Source organism: Hirundo rustica, chromosome 1 (assembly GCF_015227805.2).
Source record: "Hirundo rustica isolate bHirRus1 chromosome 1, bHirRus1.pri.v3, whole genome shotgun sequence".
NCBI classification, from domain to species: Eukaryota; Metazoa; Chordata; class Aves; order Passeriformes; family Hirundinidae; genus Hirundo; species Hirundo rustica.
In genome coordinates this window covers 44,373,874-44,395,530 of record NC_053450.1, presented here as the reverse complement: position 1 = coordinate 44,395,530, position 21,657 = coordinate 44,373,874, and the positions used below count along the sequence as shown (strand labels likewise).

The 21,657-nt window shown below is 38.3% G+C and overlaps 1 protein-coding gene across 4 annotated transcripts in view; it reads right to left on the bottom strand.

The window, feature by feature from the left end:
• Window positions 1-10,596: 10,596 nt before the first annotated feature.
• TRAPPC8 (trafficking protein particle complex subunit 8) overlaps window positions 10,597-21,657 on the bottom strand; it is a 51,774-nt gene continuing 40,713 nt past the window's right edge. For 2 of the 4 annotated variants that reach the window (XM_040062150.2, XM_040062170.2), the window contains 4 exons: window positions 16,724-16,771; window positions 15,235-15,380; window positions 13,611-13,700; window positions 10,597-11,651 (listed from right to left, as the gene is read on the bottom strand). In XM_040062150.2, the coding sequence (XP_039918084.1) occupies window positions 11,417-11,651; window positions 13,611-13,700; window positions 15,235-15,380; window positions 16,724-16,771 (519 nt within the window). In that variant the 3' untranslated portion in view covers window positions 10,597-11,416. The remainder of the gene's footprint in view (window positions 11,652-13,610; window positions 13,701-15,234; window positions 15,381-16,723; window positions 16,772-21,657) is intronic. The other 2 variants (XM_040062160.2, XM_040062180.2) reach the window with 1 other exon arrangement.

Below are 21,657 nucleotides of genomic sequence, written 5' to 3'. Positions count from 1 at the left end.
CTCTGACAGCCAGAGCCCGGCCTGCAGCCGGCCGTGTTTGACCATCCCGTCCCTCCGAAGTGCCGGTGAAAGGACGCGCTGCGCCGGCTGTGCCGCTGTCAGCCGTCCGCGGGTCTGCGAGGCGTTCACGGACGGGCCGAGGAAGGGATGGAGCCTTATGGGGAGCCGGTCCCCGTGCCCTGCAGCCGCTGGCAAGCACCCGAGCCCTGCGAGCCCGGTTCGCCCCGGCCGCGCTCGGCGGGCTGGGGAGCCGGACAGCCCCAGGGAGCACCGGAGCATCCCGGCCGGGAGCCGGCAGCCGCTGCGAACGCGAACCCGGCCCCCGGGACCCCTAGATGTGACACAGCACAGAATTGTAGCTGTTCCTGTCTCGCCGGGAAAAATCTCCGCCAATCTCTACAGCACCAGGGTAAAAAAAAAAAAAAACAAAACAAAACCCAAACCGAACACCCTTTAACTCCACCATAAAATCTGCTGCGTTCTCACCAATTAAAAGCCCATCCCTTAAAAGCTATTTCTGCGTACAGAGAGGTGAAGGGGCAGCCTATCTGATTAACCAAAGCAGCTCTATGTTGGAGTCTAGGGCATTCCTTTGGCTGCCTTGGAGGGTCAGAGACTTGGACAGGGGGTTCTAGGACCCTGGCCCAGAGCCCAGAGGGACATTGGTTTTGATCTCAGTCCACGAGAAAGGCTTCCTGCACTGCAGGAAGGATTGCCGGCCACAAGAGTGTGAAAGATAGTGGTTTAGCTTATCACAGGGTGAGGAAACAGTAGATTTAAGTTTTTAGCATTGAAGTGAATGGGGGCAAGATGGAGGATTTGGGGCGTTGTCTCCTGCTTCTTCTTTCTTCTTCCCTCACTCCACTTTCTGCAGTGACGGTGGCACAAAGTAGTTTAAAGAGATTGAGTCAAAGTAGGGATGACCTCTTTAGTATAAATGATAGGTATTGGCAAATAATGATAAATAAAGAATACGTAGCAATTAGTATAAAAGATAGAGACAGCCCTGCGCGGGAGGAGTCGAGGAGTGACCAGATGCCCGAGCAGCTGCACAGACCTTTGTTAGGCACTGAGAAAATCTGTAAGATAAGAAACAATAAACGATGCGCAGAACCTTGAAAAATCAGAACCTGAAAACTCCGTCTCTTTCTTGCGTTTGGCTCAGAGCTTTGCAGAAGGCAAAAAGACTCTAAAACCACCTAAATCTTGGAAAAAACTCCCGAGAGCTCTAGAGCAAACTTAATTTGGACTTTGGCTGTCCCTGTTGGGCTCTGGGGCTCACATCTCATCATGGCTGGTGCAGAGGAACCAGCGCTGCTCCACGGTCTCTGCAGGGACCCAGCTCTCCACAAGCATCCAGGGGCTACTGGAGCCAACCTCTTCTATCCTTCCCAGGGGTCACAGGAGGCCACCGGGTCAAACACAAGAAAGCCATTAAAGTAGCACACACACATCCACACCCACATCTGGCAAGAAACACAGATGGGTTTGTCATGCTTTTAGCACAACCTGAACCTAAAATGGCTCTGAAAATAGAAATCGTCCCCAAAAGAGCATGGTGCTGAGGCCACACCACCAACCACACAGCATCATTTCCGAGGGTTCTCTAAGCCACGACACACAGGCACTGTGTGAATTGAAATTCTTGCTCCTGAATAGTTGTATTTTGTCATTTTCAAAAAAGTTAAAAAAAACCCAATCAAAAGCACCTGTATTTAAAACAATTGTTACACTGATATTTGTGCCAAAAAAAAAAAAAAAAAAAAAAAAGGAATTATTTTCCTTAAGGTTCTATTTTATTCCCATGAAAACATGATAATGGAACAGAGGGGAATGCAAATCAAGGCCTTCTTGCCGTATTTTATTTTCCCTTCACTGAGATATGCCTTGATTTTGATTTATTCCAGTTCTGCAAATCAAGAAGTCACATAGGCTGTTGATGATACAAGCAAAATTATGGCATAGTATACAATTCCCAATATAAGCACATCTCCCAGAAAACTTAAATCTTGCTTTCAAAGCTAATGCCCACCTGGAGACTGTTCTGACTTTAACAACAGGCCCCCAAAGTATCACCAGTCTCTGAATTCACAGAATAGGAGGCAAAGTAGCAATATGTACAGAAACATTCCCTTCCCTCACAAAAAGTAATTCTTTAAAAATGGGTTCCTTAGGAAGCAGTATAACCTTGTCATTTTTGACCTGAAAAATCAGTAGTCAGGGAATTTGAATTGATTTGCACTGATGATTAAAGTGAAGCAATACTTTGATGGAATGCAAAGAGAGAACACCAGGAATCCTGAAAGTCACTACCTCCCCCGGTTCTTAAACAGCTCGTTTGCATTTTGAAGCTCTGCCCAAAAACTTCCTGCCTCAGATTTCTGTCTGGGCCACAATACAAATACCTCTCCTTTTGTCATTTTTAGGTTTGTTTTGCCAGTTTCATTTTGCTTTTGCAGAAGACAGTTGTCATGAGCAGCAATTTTAGAGAGGTCTGTGATGATCCATCAAATCCTTCTAACCCCCAGCCTAACATTCTTTAAAGCAGTATAAAGGATAATATAGATTTAATCTCAAAAAAAAAAACCAGCTTAAGAAAAGTTCTCTATTATAGGACACAAGTCTCATGTGAAAAATGAAAAGATCTATCAGCATATTCTTTGGGTTTTGCCAGAAATCGCCACCAGAGTATATCTGCCCCTGCTGGTGTTTCCTGATATTTCTACAGGAATCTGAGGGAGAAGGAGGTTATGGCTTTTATGCTTATCTCCTTTTCCCATCCAAGATGAGGAATGATGGTTATTTCTTTCATTCTTCCATTCTGCTAATGAACTGAGAACAGGCAATTTCTAATAGTGAACTTACACAACTTTTCAGATATCATTTTCCACCCTCTTCCTTCACTTGACCACGGGTGCAACACCTGCTCAGAGTACTCATTTACCCTATCACTTTGTTTTAGCTGTTTTAGTATCAGGACAGAATAAATTTAATTGGGATTAAGTATTTATTTGGATTTTTTTCCCCCCTCTGACCCGTTTTAGTTGCCTAGTGGCTGTCCTACTTGCAGATGAGATAGAGCTCATTTTTTCTTAGTAGCTCTGCTTTAGATTTAAGATGAGTATACGGACTTGGGGATTTTTGTCCTTGCTCCTAAAGAAATATAGCAAACTTCAATTAATTTCATAGACACAGATATTCTATTATTCATTGGTTTCCAAGCAACAGTAGTGTGCCAAACAGTTGGTTTTGTACTATTAATGTGTAAAAGCAGGATTTTGAAATTAAGACATTGACTTTTTTCTCCTCAGTCAGGAGCCAGTGCTGTCATTTCTCATTTCTGTGTCTTTGGAAATGTTGCATTGAGCAATGCATCATCCATCATACTGTATAAGGAACTGTATAAGGAACACCAGACCTGACTGTGCAATGATAACCTGTGACTAAACATCCCTGACAGGAATATTTAACAAACTTAACTGTCTACAGCAGTATACAGGGTTTTTAATAAGATAGTTGATCCAGGGCATGCATAATGAGCAGGACCAACTACACACACAGCAGACAATTCTATTTGGTAAACTGCCCTGATTAAGGATATGGATGACAAAGTCCTCATTTCATTTACCACCAAAGTGTTGGAATTTAGCAACTTGCTTTTAGTTGCTAAGTTTCTTCTAAATTATTTTTGCAAGCAGGAGTTTCTGGATTGCTGTCTCATCTGCCCCAAAGATGCTAATGCAGGTGCATTGGTCTCACAGCTCACTCTAGGATTGTTCATGTGATCAGCCAAAGAGCAGGTGCTTGAGCTCTTGTTTCCATACTCTTTCTCCAGAGCTGCTTGGCACTGCAGGAATTCCACAAGGCTGGAACCTTCCCGTCAAACTCTCCTCACTCTCACTGAGATACAGAGCACTAACAGTTCAGGCAGAGCATTAACTCACAGAAAGAATATTAGTTTTAAACCAACATGCTTAAACGTACAAGTTTTCATCGTAAAGATCCCAAACAGGGGAAAAAAAAAAAAAAAAAAAAATTAAACCAAAGCCACAAAGCTGCTTCTTATTTCCACCAAAACTTACAGCAGCCAAAGTGAGGAAGAGGATGATAGCACAGTGAAGGTTTCCATACATATCTGCCCTTCCACTGTCATCCCAGTGCACGCATTCTTGTTAATCTTGTGTAACAGGCATACCACTGTGGAAAGACCTCCACTGAAAGGGACTTAAACATCCTATTTTTAATTGGTATTTCTCCATGCTAAGGAAGTCAATGTTTTCATGGCAACCTTCATCAATGTCAAGTTTCACACACTCATAAATTATATTATAAAATGCTGAAAATACCTACCAAGCCTTCTGAGAAATTCTAGCCCATAACCAGTTGCATAAAAGACTGAACAAAAGGAAACTTTTCTCAGGAGTACGTTCAACACCCACACATATTTGCTGAACTCTGCCTTTCGGAGTAAAAAAAAAAAAGTCTTATCTGGTAGGAAAAAATGTGATGACAAACAGCAATAAATTATTCCCTATCTCCTCGCAATCTTTTACAGATCCATCATTGAAAAAGTTACAGATATTACTCTAAATATATATACACTTCCAAGTGGCATTTCAATAAGTTAACTAAATGCTCTGCTCTAATTTTCGTCTAAAACAGAACAAATAAATTTAACAGTTTTTAGTACATCCAAGGATACACTTCATCCAGAATGCTTAGCACTCATGTGACCCACAGATGAAGAGAGTGAATTTGAAAAGCAGCCAGAAAGAGAATATGAACCTCTAAGGCAGTGACATTTCCCTTCTGTGATCTGGAGAATAAAAGCTGAGATCCTTGAGGACAGATACTAAAATGAAAAACAGTATTAGCTGTGATTCCTGAGTCTTGTCCTCATAACCTGACTGACATGTTCAATCAGTTGTGTCACAGCAGGAAAACTTTCAGGGATAGTCTTCTCTCATATGCCTCCCACTGCTCCTCCCAAGCAGAGCCAGAAGTCCTTTGAACTGCTACTGCCCTTTCCTCTCCCTGGCAGCTCCCTTCAGTTGCCCATGGCATTGCAGTTGGGAGAGGTATTCATGAAGGGGATTTTTGTTGCTTTTGGGGGGATTTGTTTGTTGGTCCATTTTTTAAACTTGTCTTGTGGCTGCTGAACTCTTGGAACATGCATATCATGTTTTCAAGTATTTCCCCAACATCATGAGATCTGCCAGTGCATATTACAAAAATACCTGATATTTTCAAAGCACCTCCTGGGTTCAAGAGCTTAGGGTTAACTGCCACTAAGATGAAATGCCCCTAATACAACCCTGGTGTCAGCAACTAGAAGTGGAGGCCATGTCCTGAGCACACTTTTGTCCCTCCCTCTGGCATGCCCCCAACAACAGCATCTGCACCAAGAACTAAGGAAAGCTGGGTCTATCACTGATGCTTTCTTCACAAGGGTCAGAAGAAATATTTCTGCTCTTGGTAAGAAGGGGTTCTTACTTCCTCTACAGACTCCTCAATATACAGAAAGACCTCCTTCATCCTAGGACTTCAAAGTACCTGGGGATCATGGGGAAGCTATTTAAAGATCATCACTAAATTATTTACCTCAGTAAGTAAAAATCTCGAGTCTTGTTTTCTTGTTTCCTTTTTAAGCAGAATTTTCATCATGCTGGAGGAAAAAGGGTAAGGAACAATGCCACAATAATCAGGAGGAGAACACCACATCTATTCTAACTTACAAAGAGGAAAATCCAGAAGAATATCACATGCAAGCATCAGCTGAATTGATTTATACACTGCTGTAGTCTATAAGCAACAATTTTTAAACTGTGTTCATTTTTCCACTTCTTCAGCTACCACTAAGCAATTAGCAGAACTCATTAGCCAAGTGACATTTTACAAATTAATGATTTACTCCTATAAACTAGAAATGTGTAGTAAATAAATCTTGAGTTAAATAGGAAACACTCAGTGTTTAATCTGTATTCACAGTTTTAAAACAGAAGTATTGAAAAAAATTATCTTCTGTTCCAGCCTAGCTTTTACTCTGTAAGTCTTTTTTTCCATGAAATTGTTCAAGGGTAATTTTGAAAAGACAGCAAACATTAAGATTTTAAGGGGCTGAAGAAAAGGCAATGTGCATATGAAGAAAGACTTAAGTTCTCTCAGTGGATTTCCATTACTGCAGACATCTTTATATTTTAGTGTACTCAGAAATAATCCCTTATCTCACTGGAGCAAGAGTGTAAAAAGTGAAAAACATCCAGGAGTCTCTACTGTATTCATTGCAATTCAGCGACTTCACTTCTGATCCACCTGGGCTGGGTGACACTTTTGGTGTAGACAGCTCTGTATCACAGTAGAGTCTCATTAAAAGACAACCTTTAATATTAAAGTTCTTCCCACATTAATCTGACTGTGGCTGTCATTGCACCACATGGTTGCACTCTCCAGGCGATCTCACAGGCAGGGTGATGGCTTTTCAGTAAGGCAGCTTACACTTTACAGTTTAAGAATAATGAAAATGTTGATTCTGTTGTTTAGTCGGAGGAGGGAATTTTTTAACTTTAGATCAGTACGAAAGCTTTGGTATTTTATCAAGATTCTTTACATTATGTAGTTAATGTGACCTTGGGTTCAAATAATGAAAAACAACCTTTCTTTCTTTCCTTTTTTTCTCTTCATTATTCGGTTTATACACTATCCTCCTTCCCAAGGCATTTTCCAGTCACTCTAGCGCTTTGACAGATTTTTTCTCCCAATTTAATTATATTATCTTTTTATGATAACAAACATGCTATACATGTATGTCTCTGTGTTACACAGAGAAAGAAATGTGGCAACAGCTCAAACACTGGCCATTGGTATCAAGTATTATTTCTGCTGAAATTCACTATGTCAGTGAACCCAAACATGAAATTCTTCTATTTTTATCTTGGAACCTTAAGCATTTCTTCTGGAGCAGCACACAATTGGAGTGACTGCCAAAGAACAGTTACTTTGAACCTCTCTATTCTGTTACTGGACTTGGCAAAATCCTATCACAAAAATGAAATTAAAGTGCAGCTGAGTTTATGCTTCAAGAAATAGTAGAATTTCCTAATACTAAGAACTTTTTCAAAAACATCGTGAAATTGTACTTAATAGCTTAGGTACTCTTCCTGTCCAGAGGGAAGAAATACAACTCCAGAAAGGGTCCAAAGTTATTTAGTAAACAGAATTAAAATTTTTTTTTGGGGGGGGGAAGCTGATGTTTCAAGGCACAGGTCTCTAGAGCATTTGTATCTGAACAAAAACTTGTTACTGTCAGAACTGGAAATGAATTGGTGCTTATTTCCTTTGTTAGCTTCAAGTCTTGGATCCTGAGTGTCAGTAATAATTTTCAATGACCTATGACATGAGGGATAATAAGGAATACTATTTGGCTTTTTGTGTAAGGACTCAGTAGGAGAGAAACAGACCTCCAAATCCTCGATTGAGAAGTTTCTAAATACGGAACTGACCTCTCCTCACATTTTCCCCCTTGCTATTTTTACCTGAATCTTTGAATGATACCCAAAAGGAAGTTAGGAGTTGCTGAATCTGTCCTCAGCCAAGTATCAAATTCTTGATAGATATAATAATAAATTAATTTTCCCACCCTATAATAGTCTATATATTTAAAGCCATTGTAGTGGTACATCTTACAGTTATTGCAATTTATCCATAACTTTCCCAGTGCCTGTCTGTGGTGCTTTTTCCAATAACGACCAACATTTCTAGGCATCACAGTCAGAGTTTCTGATTTTGCTTTTGATTTTTTACATACGCCCTATCTCATTTATCACCGCATGGAAGGAGTTATTTTGAGTGGAATTTTTGGAAGCCACTAGAATATATAAGAGAAATTCCCTTCCATTTAGGAAAAAATTGTTATAAAAATGCATTGGAGAAACTGGTGCGCTGTCCTTTTTCTACTTAGAAAATTAATGCCTTATTACTTTGAAATCAAACCCGATAATTTTACTTCCTTTTCCCCCTCATCTTTCATTCTAAGTTTTTCACTGACCCTATGTTTCTAGTCCTACGTTTCACTGACAGACAGTCTTTCCAGGACAAGCAAATGATTTTAGAAACCTGGCAGATTTTAAACTTTATAAAACTATTTAAATGAAGGGGACTTCAGTGGATTTTGTATTAATTGGTATCAATCCAGGCTGTGTGGCAAAGAACAATTATCTTCAAACTTCCAAACCTGGAACTGTAACCAACTCCTGCAGAGAGCACAGTTTTTCACACATGCTGAGTTATCAGGAGAGTATTACCTGTCTTAAACCATGGTACAAATGGACTTTTTATGTAATTTGCCAGACACTTTTCTAGCAAGACAGCAATAATAAATTAAAACTACACCAACCACAGAAGTAAGTAAATGGCCATTTTGTTTAAAAGTCAAGCAATTAATACTGCTTTTGCTACAAACTTTTAGACACATTGCTAATTAAGTCATTATTCCATTACTAGTACTTAGACAGGATTTTAATAATGCAGTTTCAGATAGAAACAAAGTGAGTTTCTGTCATAAGTAAGTATTAATTTAGTTATAATAGTTTTTTCTATTTTGAAGTATAGAAAACTTTAGGTTACAAGACAAGGCAACAAATTCAGAAAATTCCATAGCTTTATCAGCATAACCATTCGTTCCAAAATAAACTTTTAGAATAGAATACTGTCCTAGATTCAGCCAAGACAAGCACACAATATTAAAAACATAAGGGGAATACTCCATTTAGAATGATTTCTAGTATTTTTAAGGAAGTAGATGGGGATTGCTGCTTGAGACAAGTAAAAGCACAAGAACTTGCTATGTTATCACAGTCATCTCCTACAGGATTCACAGACTCTGACTGGCTCTATAAAACCCTACCAACTCCAGACTTGCATTGCACAAAACAGTAATCTCTCAATGCAGCATTTCAGCAATTGTTCGCAAAGCTGCCTGAACTCCCCTAGCAAAGGATGGAGCAACGCATGCCATGAAGTATGGAAGGGACGGCAGAATTCACCTCATCTCAGGAATAGGTTTATTGGTTACTCAGCTCAAATGAAAATTTTATGTCCATTAGTATATGGAATTATTTCTGTATTTTAAGTAATAAGTAACACAAGATAAAATCGTTCCCAAATTCCCCAGATTGAAACAGGGCATTTTATTTTTCACCAAAATCTCCAGCTTGGCAAATTTCATGGTTTTATGCTACAGAGGTAGCAAGAAAGGAAAATTCAGTAGATTCCTAGTACAGAAAAAGATTCCTTGGATTGCATAGTCTCTGAGAGCTTTTTCTAGCTATCTCAAAGATGTGATATTATGATCTACTGTGAGCTGCAACATTGCTGTGACAGAAGCACAAGCACACCTTTGCAGATATATTTATGCAATAGCAAGACAAGATGAATTTTCACTTCAACAGAATTGTTTTCCATTATTGCTGGGAGTTCACACTGTAGACACAGAGTTTCCAATGCTAGAATCCACTAAGGAGGCATGTTTAGCTCTACTTCAATGCTAACTCCTTTCCTAAGCAAACATATAGTAAAAATCTGATTTTTAGTGCTCCCAAAGACACACTTAGAATTTCTAATGACACACCAATAGAGACAGAGCATGTCTCCAGCTAACCATTGCTACTGCAATTCCAAGACAGAAAAAGCTCGACTGTTATATTTGAAATCCAGAAAAGCAGGTTGCCAAGGTCCCCCAAACACCCACAGCTCTTGAAGGGCTTCAGCCTGATGAATCACAGACTGCTCAGACACACAGGTCAGAGCTTACGCATTTGGGTCTGGAGTGCTGAGAACTCCAGGAGCTGCTTTGCCCTGCATCATCTCATCTCATCTCACATGATGAATGACAGAATGCTCTGTCATTCAGAGACTCTCAAATCCTCACCTGCTTTTTACCCACCAGCCACTGCTCAACGGGTGGATCTCACTGTGAATTGCCACTTATACCATCTCCAGTCTCCATCAGACAAGCCTAGTTCCCTCTTCTTTTCATCCACAGTTTCTAAACATGATGGTCTTGACAGCCCAATTTGGACAGGCTGTCTTAAAATATACACCAACTGTGACTTAGAACGTTGTGGCCTACAGTGCACAGCTGAATGGCATCAATAATGACTTTTCCTTCCCTAAACGGGTGTGAGACAGAAAAAGCAGTATGACACAGCTTAAGGTGACAGTGCCAAGAAACTTTTAGATTATTCTTTCAAGATGCACACCAGCAGAAAATGACTCGAGGCCTGAAGCAACATACTCATTTGTTAGAGAATATTTCAGTATTCTATTGATTTAGCAACATGACCCACAGTCCTATTAAGTTTGACTATGAAAGGTTATGTGCTGTGAGCAGGTTCCAAGACTATCAGGAAGTCTAAAGTCCTGGAGACAGTCATAAAATAGCACCAAACAGGAGTAAAATTGGAAACCTTACCTAAAAAGAAAAAAATGCATCAGAAGGTAGATGCACTGTCTCATACACCAGCGTTATCCCGTGATAGCAGCAGCACCTGTGGATTGCTACAGCTGTATGCAAAGAGAAGCAAAAAGGCCACCAGTCCATACAGTGAATATGGTGTATGCTTTATTCTATTTACAGTACATTTGTTATAAATATAATACATTTCTTGAAAATCTTGAGTAGATTTTTTTAAACAGATCAGTTGTTATAGTTACATAATAAAGTAAGTCACAATTTAAATGACAATCTCATGGTTGTGAAATAGTGCATTCTGTTTTGAGATGAATGAGAAAATACCCAAACTGGTTTCGAATTATTTTTTAAACACCCTAGGTGGATTTTTATGTAAACCTTGAAAAGCCACCAGTTTCCATAAATATGAAACCAAAATTTTAAACTAAAGAACCGAGAATCAGAAATGGATTTGAGAGACCTTATTGAACTTCACAGTAAGGTTGGGATTTACCATGACTAATGGCTTCAGACAGGAAAAAGCCAATGAGGTTTTCTTCCTGAACCATATCCTAATACAGCCACAAATATTAAACACACCATGCTGGAAGTTGTAACAGCAGTCAAGCTGCATTTTTGACAGGGCATTGGACATACAAGTATGTTCAGATCTGCAGTTAGAGTATTTTATGTTATGAGTATCTTAATTACCAGAGAAGAAATACATTATAAAAGGATAAACATGTTTTCAGTCCAACGTGCCTTGCATCAAGAAACAAACTGACAAGTCATCTGAATATTTTGCTATTTTCTTTTCTACACGATCTTTAGTAACAAGTTAGATGTTCGAGGTGCTATTTAAAAAAAAAAAAAAAAAAAAAACTGCAGCAAAGTGTCAACCAGCAATGTAAGAAAAGAATCCCATTTATTTTGTCTTTTAGTGCCTTCTTTTTTTTTCCCAGGAAGTGGTCAGATATTATTGATAATAATCAGTGCAGGCATGGAGTTCTGCTGACTTGTTTCAAACAAAGTAGCTTGGTCCACGAGCTTGGCAAATACTCTGGGGGTTCCAAGGTTATAGACACCTGTATGAACAAAGCAAGCTTTGAGCTGCAAGCTATAGACCTCCTGGCCTTTAAGTTGAAGCTTGTACTGTGTTTGGCCAAGCCACGTAAAAGATCCGTGTATTTCTAGTGCTTCAGAGCTGAAAAGAAAAAAAATCAAAATGTTAATTCTCTGCACTTGAAGCACATATTACCAATTTACAGGACTCCCTCCAACTTCAAGTTTTTCCAAAATATCAGAATGCACTGTCCCGCCCTCAACCAGGCCCTTACAAAGATTTATACTTTCTAAAAACTTTTCAGAAGGCAGGAGTAGGGAACTTATATTTCTATTCTACCTCTCCTTGGATGAGTGCCCATAGCCATCTGTCTTTGATGTCTTCGAAGCTGCTGAGTCTTTTTGACTGCTTTGACTGCTACAATCACTACCCTTAAATCACTGTCTTCCCCAAATGCATACTGCTTTCTTTGTTCTGGAACCCTCTTTAAGAGATTTAGGTTTATCTAGCAAGATAAAGATCAACTTTGCAAGGATTAACAGTTGCCATCATAGCTACAGACAGAACTCCACTCAACATTTCATTGAGATACTATAATACAGCTTCAAAAACAACAACAAGAAAATCACATGTCTGTCTTCTTTCCTACTACATCCATATTCACACATGTGTTCCCACAAATACATGCAGACTCAAGAGTACCCTCGGGTAAATTTAGGGATGCTTATGTCCATCCATCTGCTCAGTTTAACTCTGGGTCTTACCAAATACTTTTTAATGCTCTCTCGCTCACTTAAAAATCCTTAGATGGGCTCTCCCCTTAGCTCACGTGAATCATTACAAACCTTTAAAGCATTTCTTTGGTTCCTAATGTACTGTACACATGACATTAATTACATATAGATGTATAATTAAGAACTCAGTGTATTCTCAGCTTTCTACATAACTGGCACATAACTCTAATACTAAATGTAGTAACAAGATCCAAACTATCAGATTTAAAGAATTCCTATTTAAAGCATTCTCAAGCCTGTCACATGAACTAGAGTTAAATCAAACTGCATGTCACACAGGAATAGCCAACACAGATATACACTGCTTTAGAGACACTGCACTAATACATTAGGAGAGAGTGTGTGCTTTCTTTTTAAGCAGTTTCAAGGTACATGAGTACACTATCCTTCCAAAGACATGTCTCACAATGTAACACATGACCACCTTGTGAAAAACCAACAGATCAGTGAAAGGCTTCCTAATAGTGAAAAAGTAAATTTACTGAAAAGTAAACCACACTTAAATCTTCAGCCTTCCATTTCTGAACCTGTGTATTAGGGCTTTTAATATCTTACTTGGCTCCATGGACTGTCAGCAAGAAGCCCCCCACAATGTCTTCACAATCTTTCTCCCCTCCCTGGTAGCAAACAAACCAGGTAATATTATATTTAAGAGGGCAGAAGGGAGGAAGGGGAGCTGTCACCTGCATTACCTATGAGTTGAAGTCGCCTTGTTTGAACAGAATTGGCAGAAGTAAAATAATATAGATATCATGGTACTGAATTCTCTATCCCAGATCCAAAAGATCTTCAGGAAAACTTTTAGAAGCAATTCATGAACACTTTCTCAAAGCTAGTATTTTCCCACATACAACTACAGTTCTAAGCAAAAAGCCAGTCATAAGAATCAGCTGCTAAACCTAGAGGAAGTTCTAAAAAATAGCCAAAGTTCTACAAATTTTACAGTAAGCTAAATTGCAGGAGGAAGTTATTATCTACTAATTACTCAGTATTTTAAAAATTAAACCCGAACAACTTAAGTTAAATAGAACAGCTCCTATTTATCTAGTGGAAAAGCATTTCCCGTTTCTAGAAAAGATCTGCAGAGTCTTCGCTGTTCAAGAGTCACAATTAAAGGCCCTGTCTTCGCAGAGACTGAAGACTCACAGTTAACTGTATGAGCCCTTTATCAACTTCCATTCTTTCAAAGAAGCCACTGTTGAAAAAAATCCTATTCTAGATATTCAATATAGTTAAAATATTACAAGACTCCTCAAGCTAGGATGGGTTCTTAAAAAATATTATTTTATTAACATTTGCACACTACCTTGTTGGTTTATGCCGCAAATCAATCATCACGTCTACAACAGCCTGGGAACAATTGGAAAGCAGGAGAGTCACAGGTACCAGACAGAGGCTGCAAAGAGAAACAGTTCCACATTAAAGGAAAAAAGAAATCTTATTCTGGATTGTCTAAATTATACTCTTAAATAGTTAAAATGAATTCCAGTAACATGGAATTTATATGTAGTTGCCAATTACACCGAAGTCACAACAGTGTAGACAGCAATATAATCACTTACAGTGACTAGAGTTACTTATAATAAAAGTTGTCAATTAAAGCAAACAGCATTGGCTCATTTGGGCCAAATAAAGTTACCATCTCCCTACAAAGGGCAGCAAAAGCATAGCTACCACCAAAGTTTACAGGAAATCTGCTTGTGTGACAAGAGACATTTCAGAATGGGGTAAAATGGTCCAGTATGCTATTTTCTGAATTTCTGGTTGGCACACCTTGACTGGATACTTTTCTTCTGCACTACCTCCTGCACAAGAATTGCTGGCATTAGGTCTGAACAGTGTTCCAAACAGAACAGACAGCACATGCACATCTGGATTTAATGCAAGCCTTTATCCTCAATAAAACTAACAGTTAGTTGATATTCTGCTTGTTCACAGTGACTATTATTGTTCCTATAAATAATGCTGCTGCAGCAAGATATTGACCCCAAGATACTGACAGGCAGGAACACAAACTACTGCAGCTGAAACAGCTCTATGTACTCAGCAAGTGATTTGTGTCATTGGAATTCCTCAGCATTGCTTAACAGTCTAAATGTCCTAAAATTGAATTGTAAGAAAAGAGCAATTAGACTACAACCATAAGAGGTAAATGTCTTACAGGGATAATGCACGCTCTACCTCTGTCATTAAAATACAGTACCTTAAAACATTTAATGTTAGATTTTAGAAACAAATCCCTTTCGTTTGACAACTTACATTAACTGTTACACAAAACTAACGTAGTAGAGCTTTCAGATAAAACAACTCAAACCTAAATAGATACCTTCATGTTTCAAGTACAATCCATTTAATGTTCAGAACTTAAGCCTGGGGGGTTGTTCATATCATTACCATTTAGAAAGACTCATGGATTTTACAGGCTCCAACAATTCACTCTAGCAGCAGGCTTTTTGACAGAGGTTAATACTGATATACTTCCAGGAGACAAGCCCCAGTGATCTGAACAGTTACCACCTTTCTTTTTGACGTAAGTCAGAACCATGTACAGCTAATCTTGGCAAGTGAGATGCTGTACACATAACAGTTCCTTTGAGCTAAAAGTACATCTTTCTTTCTGTCTGGCTTCTCAAATAAATCACACTCTGACAACAAAAATAAACACAAAGTGGACAGACTATTTTTTTTATACTAAGTTTGATAACATTACTTATTAACATTAAAACTGTGAGCTATGGTATTACACCCTTTTCTTTTCTTACATGAAACTTTCATTTTACCTATAAAATTCCAAAGCAGTGAGTTTAAAAATTGAACAAGATTTCACACTTGCATACCACACTTTTATATCATAACCCACATGGCATCTCTCAAAAGGATTTATGTCCAGTTAATGTTTCTGAAGCTTCTAAAGATAACGTTCCACTAACCTTTTTTGATGAAAAGAATGATTGAAAGACTCTGGATAATGAAGACTTGTCTTAATAAGATTAGAAAGCTGCTCTGGTGTTGGTCTTGCAGGTACTGGTGTGTTTTCTGGTCGAAAAAACTTTAAGAGAACTGTTTCTGGCAGCTCCTGAAACAAATTCAGAATAACACTGAAAATAGTAACATAAGGTACAAGATATCCAGTCACAGAGTTACAATTTTCCATTATGACCTATAGCTCATAAGGAAAACACGTTTACAGCACCATGAAGCTCACATTTTTTTCCAATGTGGTTGGTATCTAAGCATGCTGGATGAGGAACTGGTATGATTTATCTATTACCTTCTTTAGAAACATATTTCACAGTTGCTTATGAAACAACATTATCTGTGCAAGTTTCACTAAAGCACGCTATTGTTGCAGTGGTTTGCTAGTGTTGGGGTTTGGCTTCTAGGGAAAAGGGACAGCATTTACACTGTTCCCTGTTCAGCAGCTGTACCTAACAAAAAAATTCATCACCTGCCCTAGGAAGGTCAAAACAGGAAAGCCAATGCACAAGTTTCCCAGAGCAGATCCAAAGTAAAGCAAACAAATTTACAGGAACATGTGAACACTGACAGAAGGATTTAACAACATAGTATCTTTGAAACTGCATAACAAGCACTTGCAGATATGAAAGTTACTTTTGTCCCCAGCTGAAAGCCCAAGACAAGCTCTAACACACTACTTAGGGATTCCCCCTACCCCTTTCCATGGAATAAGTCTCTGAAGGGATACAGAAAGCCGCAACCAGCCTGCATTTGGTGCAGCATTCTGTCCAACATCATCTAATCTGGGGTTTGTGAGCAGGATTTATTCAGGAAGGGGCTGCCTTTAGTATTTCCTTATGAACTTATTCTGCAGAAAATCCATCTTTAAAAGGAGAAAAAAAAAAAAAGAATTTGCAGCAGTAAATGTGTCTGCCTACTAGAAACACATGAAACACAACTTTTAAAAAGCCACCACTAAGTTGGTACAGTATAATGAAGTTAGTATTTTTCATTAAAAGGTGATAGACTGTACCTTCCAAGTTGAAAAGAAACACTACAGGCAATGAAACCTGATTTAAAAATCAAACACACTGGGCATTTGGAAACATGCATCAACACCTTAATCACTGTACTGTGATACCAGGAAGACACCAAATGTTCTAACAGGTCTGTAAGACTCTCCTTCAAAAGGAAGATTAGTTTTCCCAACAAGTAATTTGAGAAGAAAAAAGGATATTCCATAGTAACAATAAAATATATTTTAAGTGTTGAATGAATTTGGTGTTTCCATCCTACCCTAACAATGCAAACTGACAGTATTTGAAACACAAAACACAGCAGATTATAGGTTTTCATTTAATTTATTCTCTCCCCTCAATTAACAGTCCAACCAATTTTCAAGGCTGCCTTCAACCACACAGCAATATCCTACATACTGTAGTTTGCCCTAGAGTCAATTACCTGTTCCAAGTCCTCCCAATCAGAATTCCCGAGTATTTTTTTAAAACCCTACAAAAGACAAATACGAATATTTACCTCTACAAGTAGACAAGAACATCATGAAATGCAGCAGAAACATTTACTGGTGAAAGTGCATAGTGCTGTTAATACTTCAAACTTTTAGTTCTAGTATTACACCTCTGTCGAAGGACTGGAAAGCAGCAAAATTAATCATTTTCCAGCAGAGCTAGACCTTGCTTCCAGCCAGCTTCTGAGTGTCAGAGTCAGAAAAGATATCTGCCTCTCCAAGTTTAGCTGCTCAAACTTTAGGCTTTTTGTGATTGTGCACCTAGAACAAAGGCTAAGATACAACATTTTAGCCCATGATTCTCTTACCTAACAAATGGTTCAAGAAAGAATTAAGCACTTCCAAACGATGCATACATATCAGAAAGCTACCTAGAGATAGCCAATACATGCTAAGCTTAAGGATGCATTAAACTCCTGCCCTACTTGGGAGCTTGTGAAATTGGATCAAGGCTTAAAAAACCCAAACCAAAAGCCCATATCTACTTGGCATCTGTACCCACCCTTCAAGAATATACACCAAGCAGTAACAGCCTTATACCAAGAAACAAAGCAAGAGAAAAATCAAGAACTGAACAGGTGATATTTCATTGCTGAACTCCTAGATTATCAGCCCAAGTGAAGTACTGCCTTTTAAAAGGGAAAAAAAAAATTAAAAGAAATTCTGACACCTGAAATCTGCTTGCTGTCCCAGTGTGGTCCTTTGCAAAACCTACAGAAGTGTCATAAGCTCCAGTAACCAGCATAAACTGCACATAAGAAAGCCACATCAATGGTTAGGATTGTCCCTTTAAAACAACAGCTATGGTGTAATTTGAGTCTCTCATCTATACAAACTGGTAGAGGTAGAGAGACTTGACTGGAAGAGACTTTCTAAGAAATTGGAAGGGGAAGTGCTTTTGTTATTGTTTTACATTTTATAGCTGCATTTTAAAGATTTTTTTTTGTTTTGCCTAAAAACACCAAATAGGCATTAGCATTAGTACAACAGTGCTCCCTCAGTTAGATTCCAAGAGCTACAAACTGCACAACTGGTGCTTGGAAAGTTGTTCCCTATTTTTAGAAAGCTTCTTGTTGCCCAAAGCCATCTACAAAGGCCAGCTTCAAACAAATACATTAAAATCTAGATACAAGATTTCTGAATCAAGTAGAATAATCTCAACATCTTCACTTATTTGTATTAAAACAAAGTCCCAGCCATTAGAGTCTGGTATTTTGCTCATTTGAAATAGCTATAAATCATCTTTATATACACTTCTGAAATGGTGCTTTAGTCATTCACACAGTTTCAGATTTTTCCTGCAATTTTATTTATCTAAAGGTTGAAAAAGCAACATTTTAACAACTCAAAGCACATTTTAATAGAGGTAACAGACAGATCTACCCATAATAGATTCCCTAATATCTTAAAATGCATTTTCAAATTGAAAAGTTCTTCTTTACCATCAGATCAACAGAAGTGATGGTATATTCACATACAGTCACTTTCAAAGATTTTTGTACTTAATATTACACAACTTAAAGTTTTAAGTTTCATAAACAATATTCTTAGAGACTAGGTCAATGTGTTCTTAGGCACACCAGAAAAAGGTAAGCACTGCAATTTGATATCCAAGTTGTACAGAAAATCAGCATATTCGCCCATAAACCACAAGTCACACAAAGCCAAAAGGATTATTGATGTGCTCAGTCAAATAGGAGGGACCAGTATGCCCAGCACAGAAGAAAACCTAAACCAGAAACTCTTGAATGGAGCTAGGCACAATAAAAACAGAATATATGAAAGCAGTACAATAAGAGTGAGACATCTAAGTGATGTGCTTCTCTCCCCTTCTCATTTTAGATGTGAGAATTTCCATTTTAAAATCTCAGTTTTAAGTTGCTTCCTTCAACATTGACTCATCTATATTCATTCTAGCTCCCAACTAGAGAAATGACAGCTCCAGGAATAGTATTTTACTGACACCAAGAATAATACATTTGAAAACAGATACCATCACCTCTGCAGTCCATAATGGGTAAAGCAGCAGATCAAATACTGCAGCTATTTAGAATATTTCATTCATGACAGTAATATATGCCAATCCTCCCAAACCAGTACTGTATCTGCTCCATTAATTGATACAACAGAGTGAAAAATGTGTATTTCAGCTCTTGATGTTGATTTACCCTTAAGAACTTTGCTTTTTCTCTGCTGAGGTTGTTTAAGGAAAGTCTTAAAACCATTCCAACGATCTGTTTTATTCAAGCATCTCCTCCCACTATTCTGTAGAAAACCTCCTGAACTAGCAAAAGATGTCACTTCCAGTAATAGGAAAAATAGTTATTTAAACCCTATCCTCTCCTACATTTCAAGAATTCCTGCTTCTAACCAAACTGTTGCTGACTCATTAAGCTGCATGTATTTTAAGAAGCAGTCTTACCAAAAATTATCCTCTCCGAAGTGAAATACTGCCAAAAAGCCTGCGTCCATCCTAGACACATTTTATGGATTTTTGGGCTAACACTGGTCTAATTCACAGGACTAAATGTGCAGCCCAGAAGAACATCATGTGTAGTCCTGAAGCACACCTGGGAAGGATGGATGCTATTCCCAACATGCCAACATTCAAATGACAAACCTCTAGGCCACTTCCCACTTTCCATTGGTGTGACGTTTTTGAAATCACTGTGAAGTGTGTCAAACACCCTATTACTTCCACTATTATTCCCATCCCACCATATTACACTGCACTTTTCTTTTGTAATCTTTTGGATTGAATTCACCAGATTAGAGAAACAGGGAAGAGAGCAGTAATAAATAATATTAATCAACAGCCCTTACTGTGACTGGATGTTTAATGCATTTGAAGTTTTTGTCCTTTCACTAAATTAAGGTAGAGAGGTCAAGAAGAAGAAACAGAATAGCTGTATTTCAGGCACAATCTTAAGCTGACCTTCAGTTGAAACCACCTGATTCCAAAAAGCGTGTTTCAGAAGAGGTATAGAACCTATAGCAGTATCATTGTTGAAAAAACTATGAAATACTGAAAAAACTATGAAACAACTTGCAAATACGCAGCTGAATTTTTAAGTGATGCTTTTATTACTTGGCCTGAAATGAATCTATTCAAAGCCTTTCACTTTACTTACGCCTTATGTGATTTTTCTCTTCATATATTGTTGCTTGTGACTATTAAGATACCACTTTGTGGCACTTCTGATTCAAGGCAACAAACTATACTTAGCATTTTTTCCCCTACCTTTAGCCAAAGGATATTATTTTCAAAAATACAAATGAAAAGAAAGATAAGAAGATAAGTGTTTTCCATATAACCCAGAGAGATTTATATATGAAACAAATAAACGCTTTAACAAAGTCAATATTCTGTAAGTGTTCCTCCAGCACGCTACACGTTATGGCTCCAAACATCTAAAGCATAAAAGTGTAAGTACAGAGATCATCACATCTCCTGGTAGGCCTACCGTGTCCAGAAGCCTAGGCTCAAAAGCAGTGCTATTTTGTTATACAAAAAAAAAAAATCTCTAGTGTAGACAACAACAAAAACCATCTCTACTCAGTGACAGAAAACCAGTGTTAAATAACCATAGTTATTGCAGTGCTTGGAATGAAAAAGGATTAATATTTCTACTTCTGTTTTGAACAAATGTGGGAAGAGAATGGAGCATGTGAATCTGAACATCAAACTTGTATAGAATTTTACTGCTACTTACTTTTGAATATGTTGGTACATACAGAAATTTTACCCAGAAAAACATTTTAGCCTTTCCCCAAGCCCCACTGTAACAAGAGGTTATATCTTGATTTTATCAAATAGTACAGCAAGTTAAGCTACTGCAATATAGGAATAATTGTACCCTGTTGTCTATTCCACATCCCTGTTGTGCATTACATGTCCCACAAGGAACCAAGCAGAAGTAACCACCCATCCCTGTGGCTCAGTCAGCAGTCTTAACAGCTTACATACATGAGGATGAATTTGTCAGTTCGCCCAACTACCAATCTACCAGCAACTGCTGCAACAACAAACATAACAGTGCTGAAGAATATCAATCTCCTGTTCTTCACTAGCACTTCACAGTGCTTTACTGAAGCTTTGTTTCCCTGAAGTAGTAGCAGCATCTGAGAACCCAAACTACATATTTAGAAACTGGCAAAGAGTTAATCTAAGATACACCACAATTGACAACGTAGCAGAAGCCAACGAGTACAGAGAATTTAACCAAAATATAAAGTAAGCTATCTCATTTTGTTCAACAGAGTTATTTGATTAATTTTGCTAAGATTTGAGCCATTTCTCAGAGGACTAAAAGAAATAAGGGGGGCGGGGGAAGGGGATGCAGACAGAAATTTTGTTCATGTTTCCTCTATGTCCATTTGAGACTGTTCTTTGGCTGGGGATGGCTGTCTATGTCTGCCAGACACATAAAAACTCCTCTGCTGAATACAACAGCATGAAGCAAAAGAAGTCAAGAAGAAAATCACTGTAAAGGAGCAACAAATAAAACTCAGCAATAAATGCAGAGAACTCTTGCATCCTAGGTGACACCCTGTTCAGAATCTGTAATTAATTTTTTTTTTTCCCCAGAAAGCCCTCTATCTTTTATGAACTGGTAACCCACATGTGTTGGTATAAAGCATGCACCTCCACCTCCCTCTGCTGTTGAGTCCTCAGAAAACAACCAACTTCAATACTGTCTGCTCAAGGCAACTCAGGGCAGTCTAGCGTACTTCTGTTGGTAGTCTACCAACCATGTTTGTGACTTAGAATAAATACAGAAAAGAAAACTATATACTGAAAATATTAAATCAGAAGTAAAGTCTGGGTCTGGGATTTTATACCACTGCTCCTCCCCAGCTTTCCACT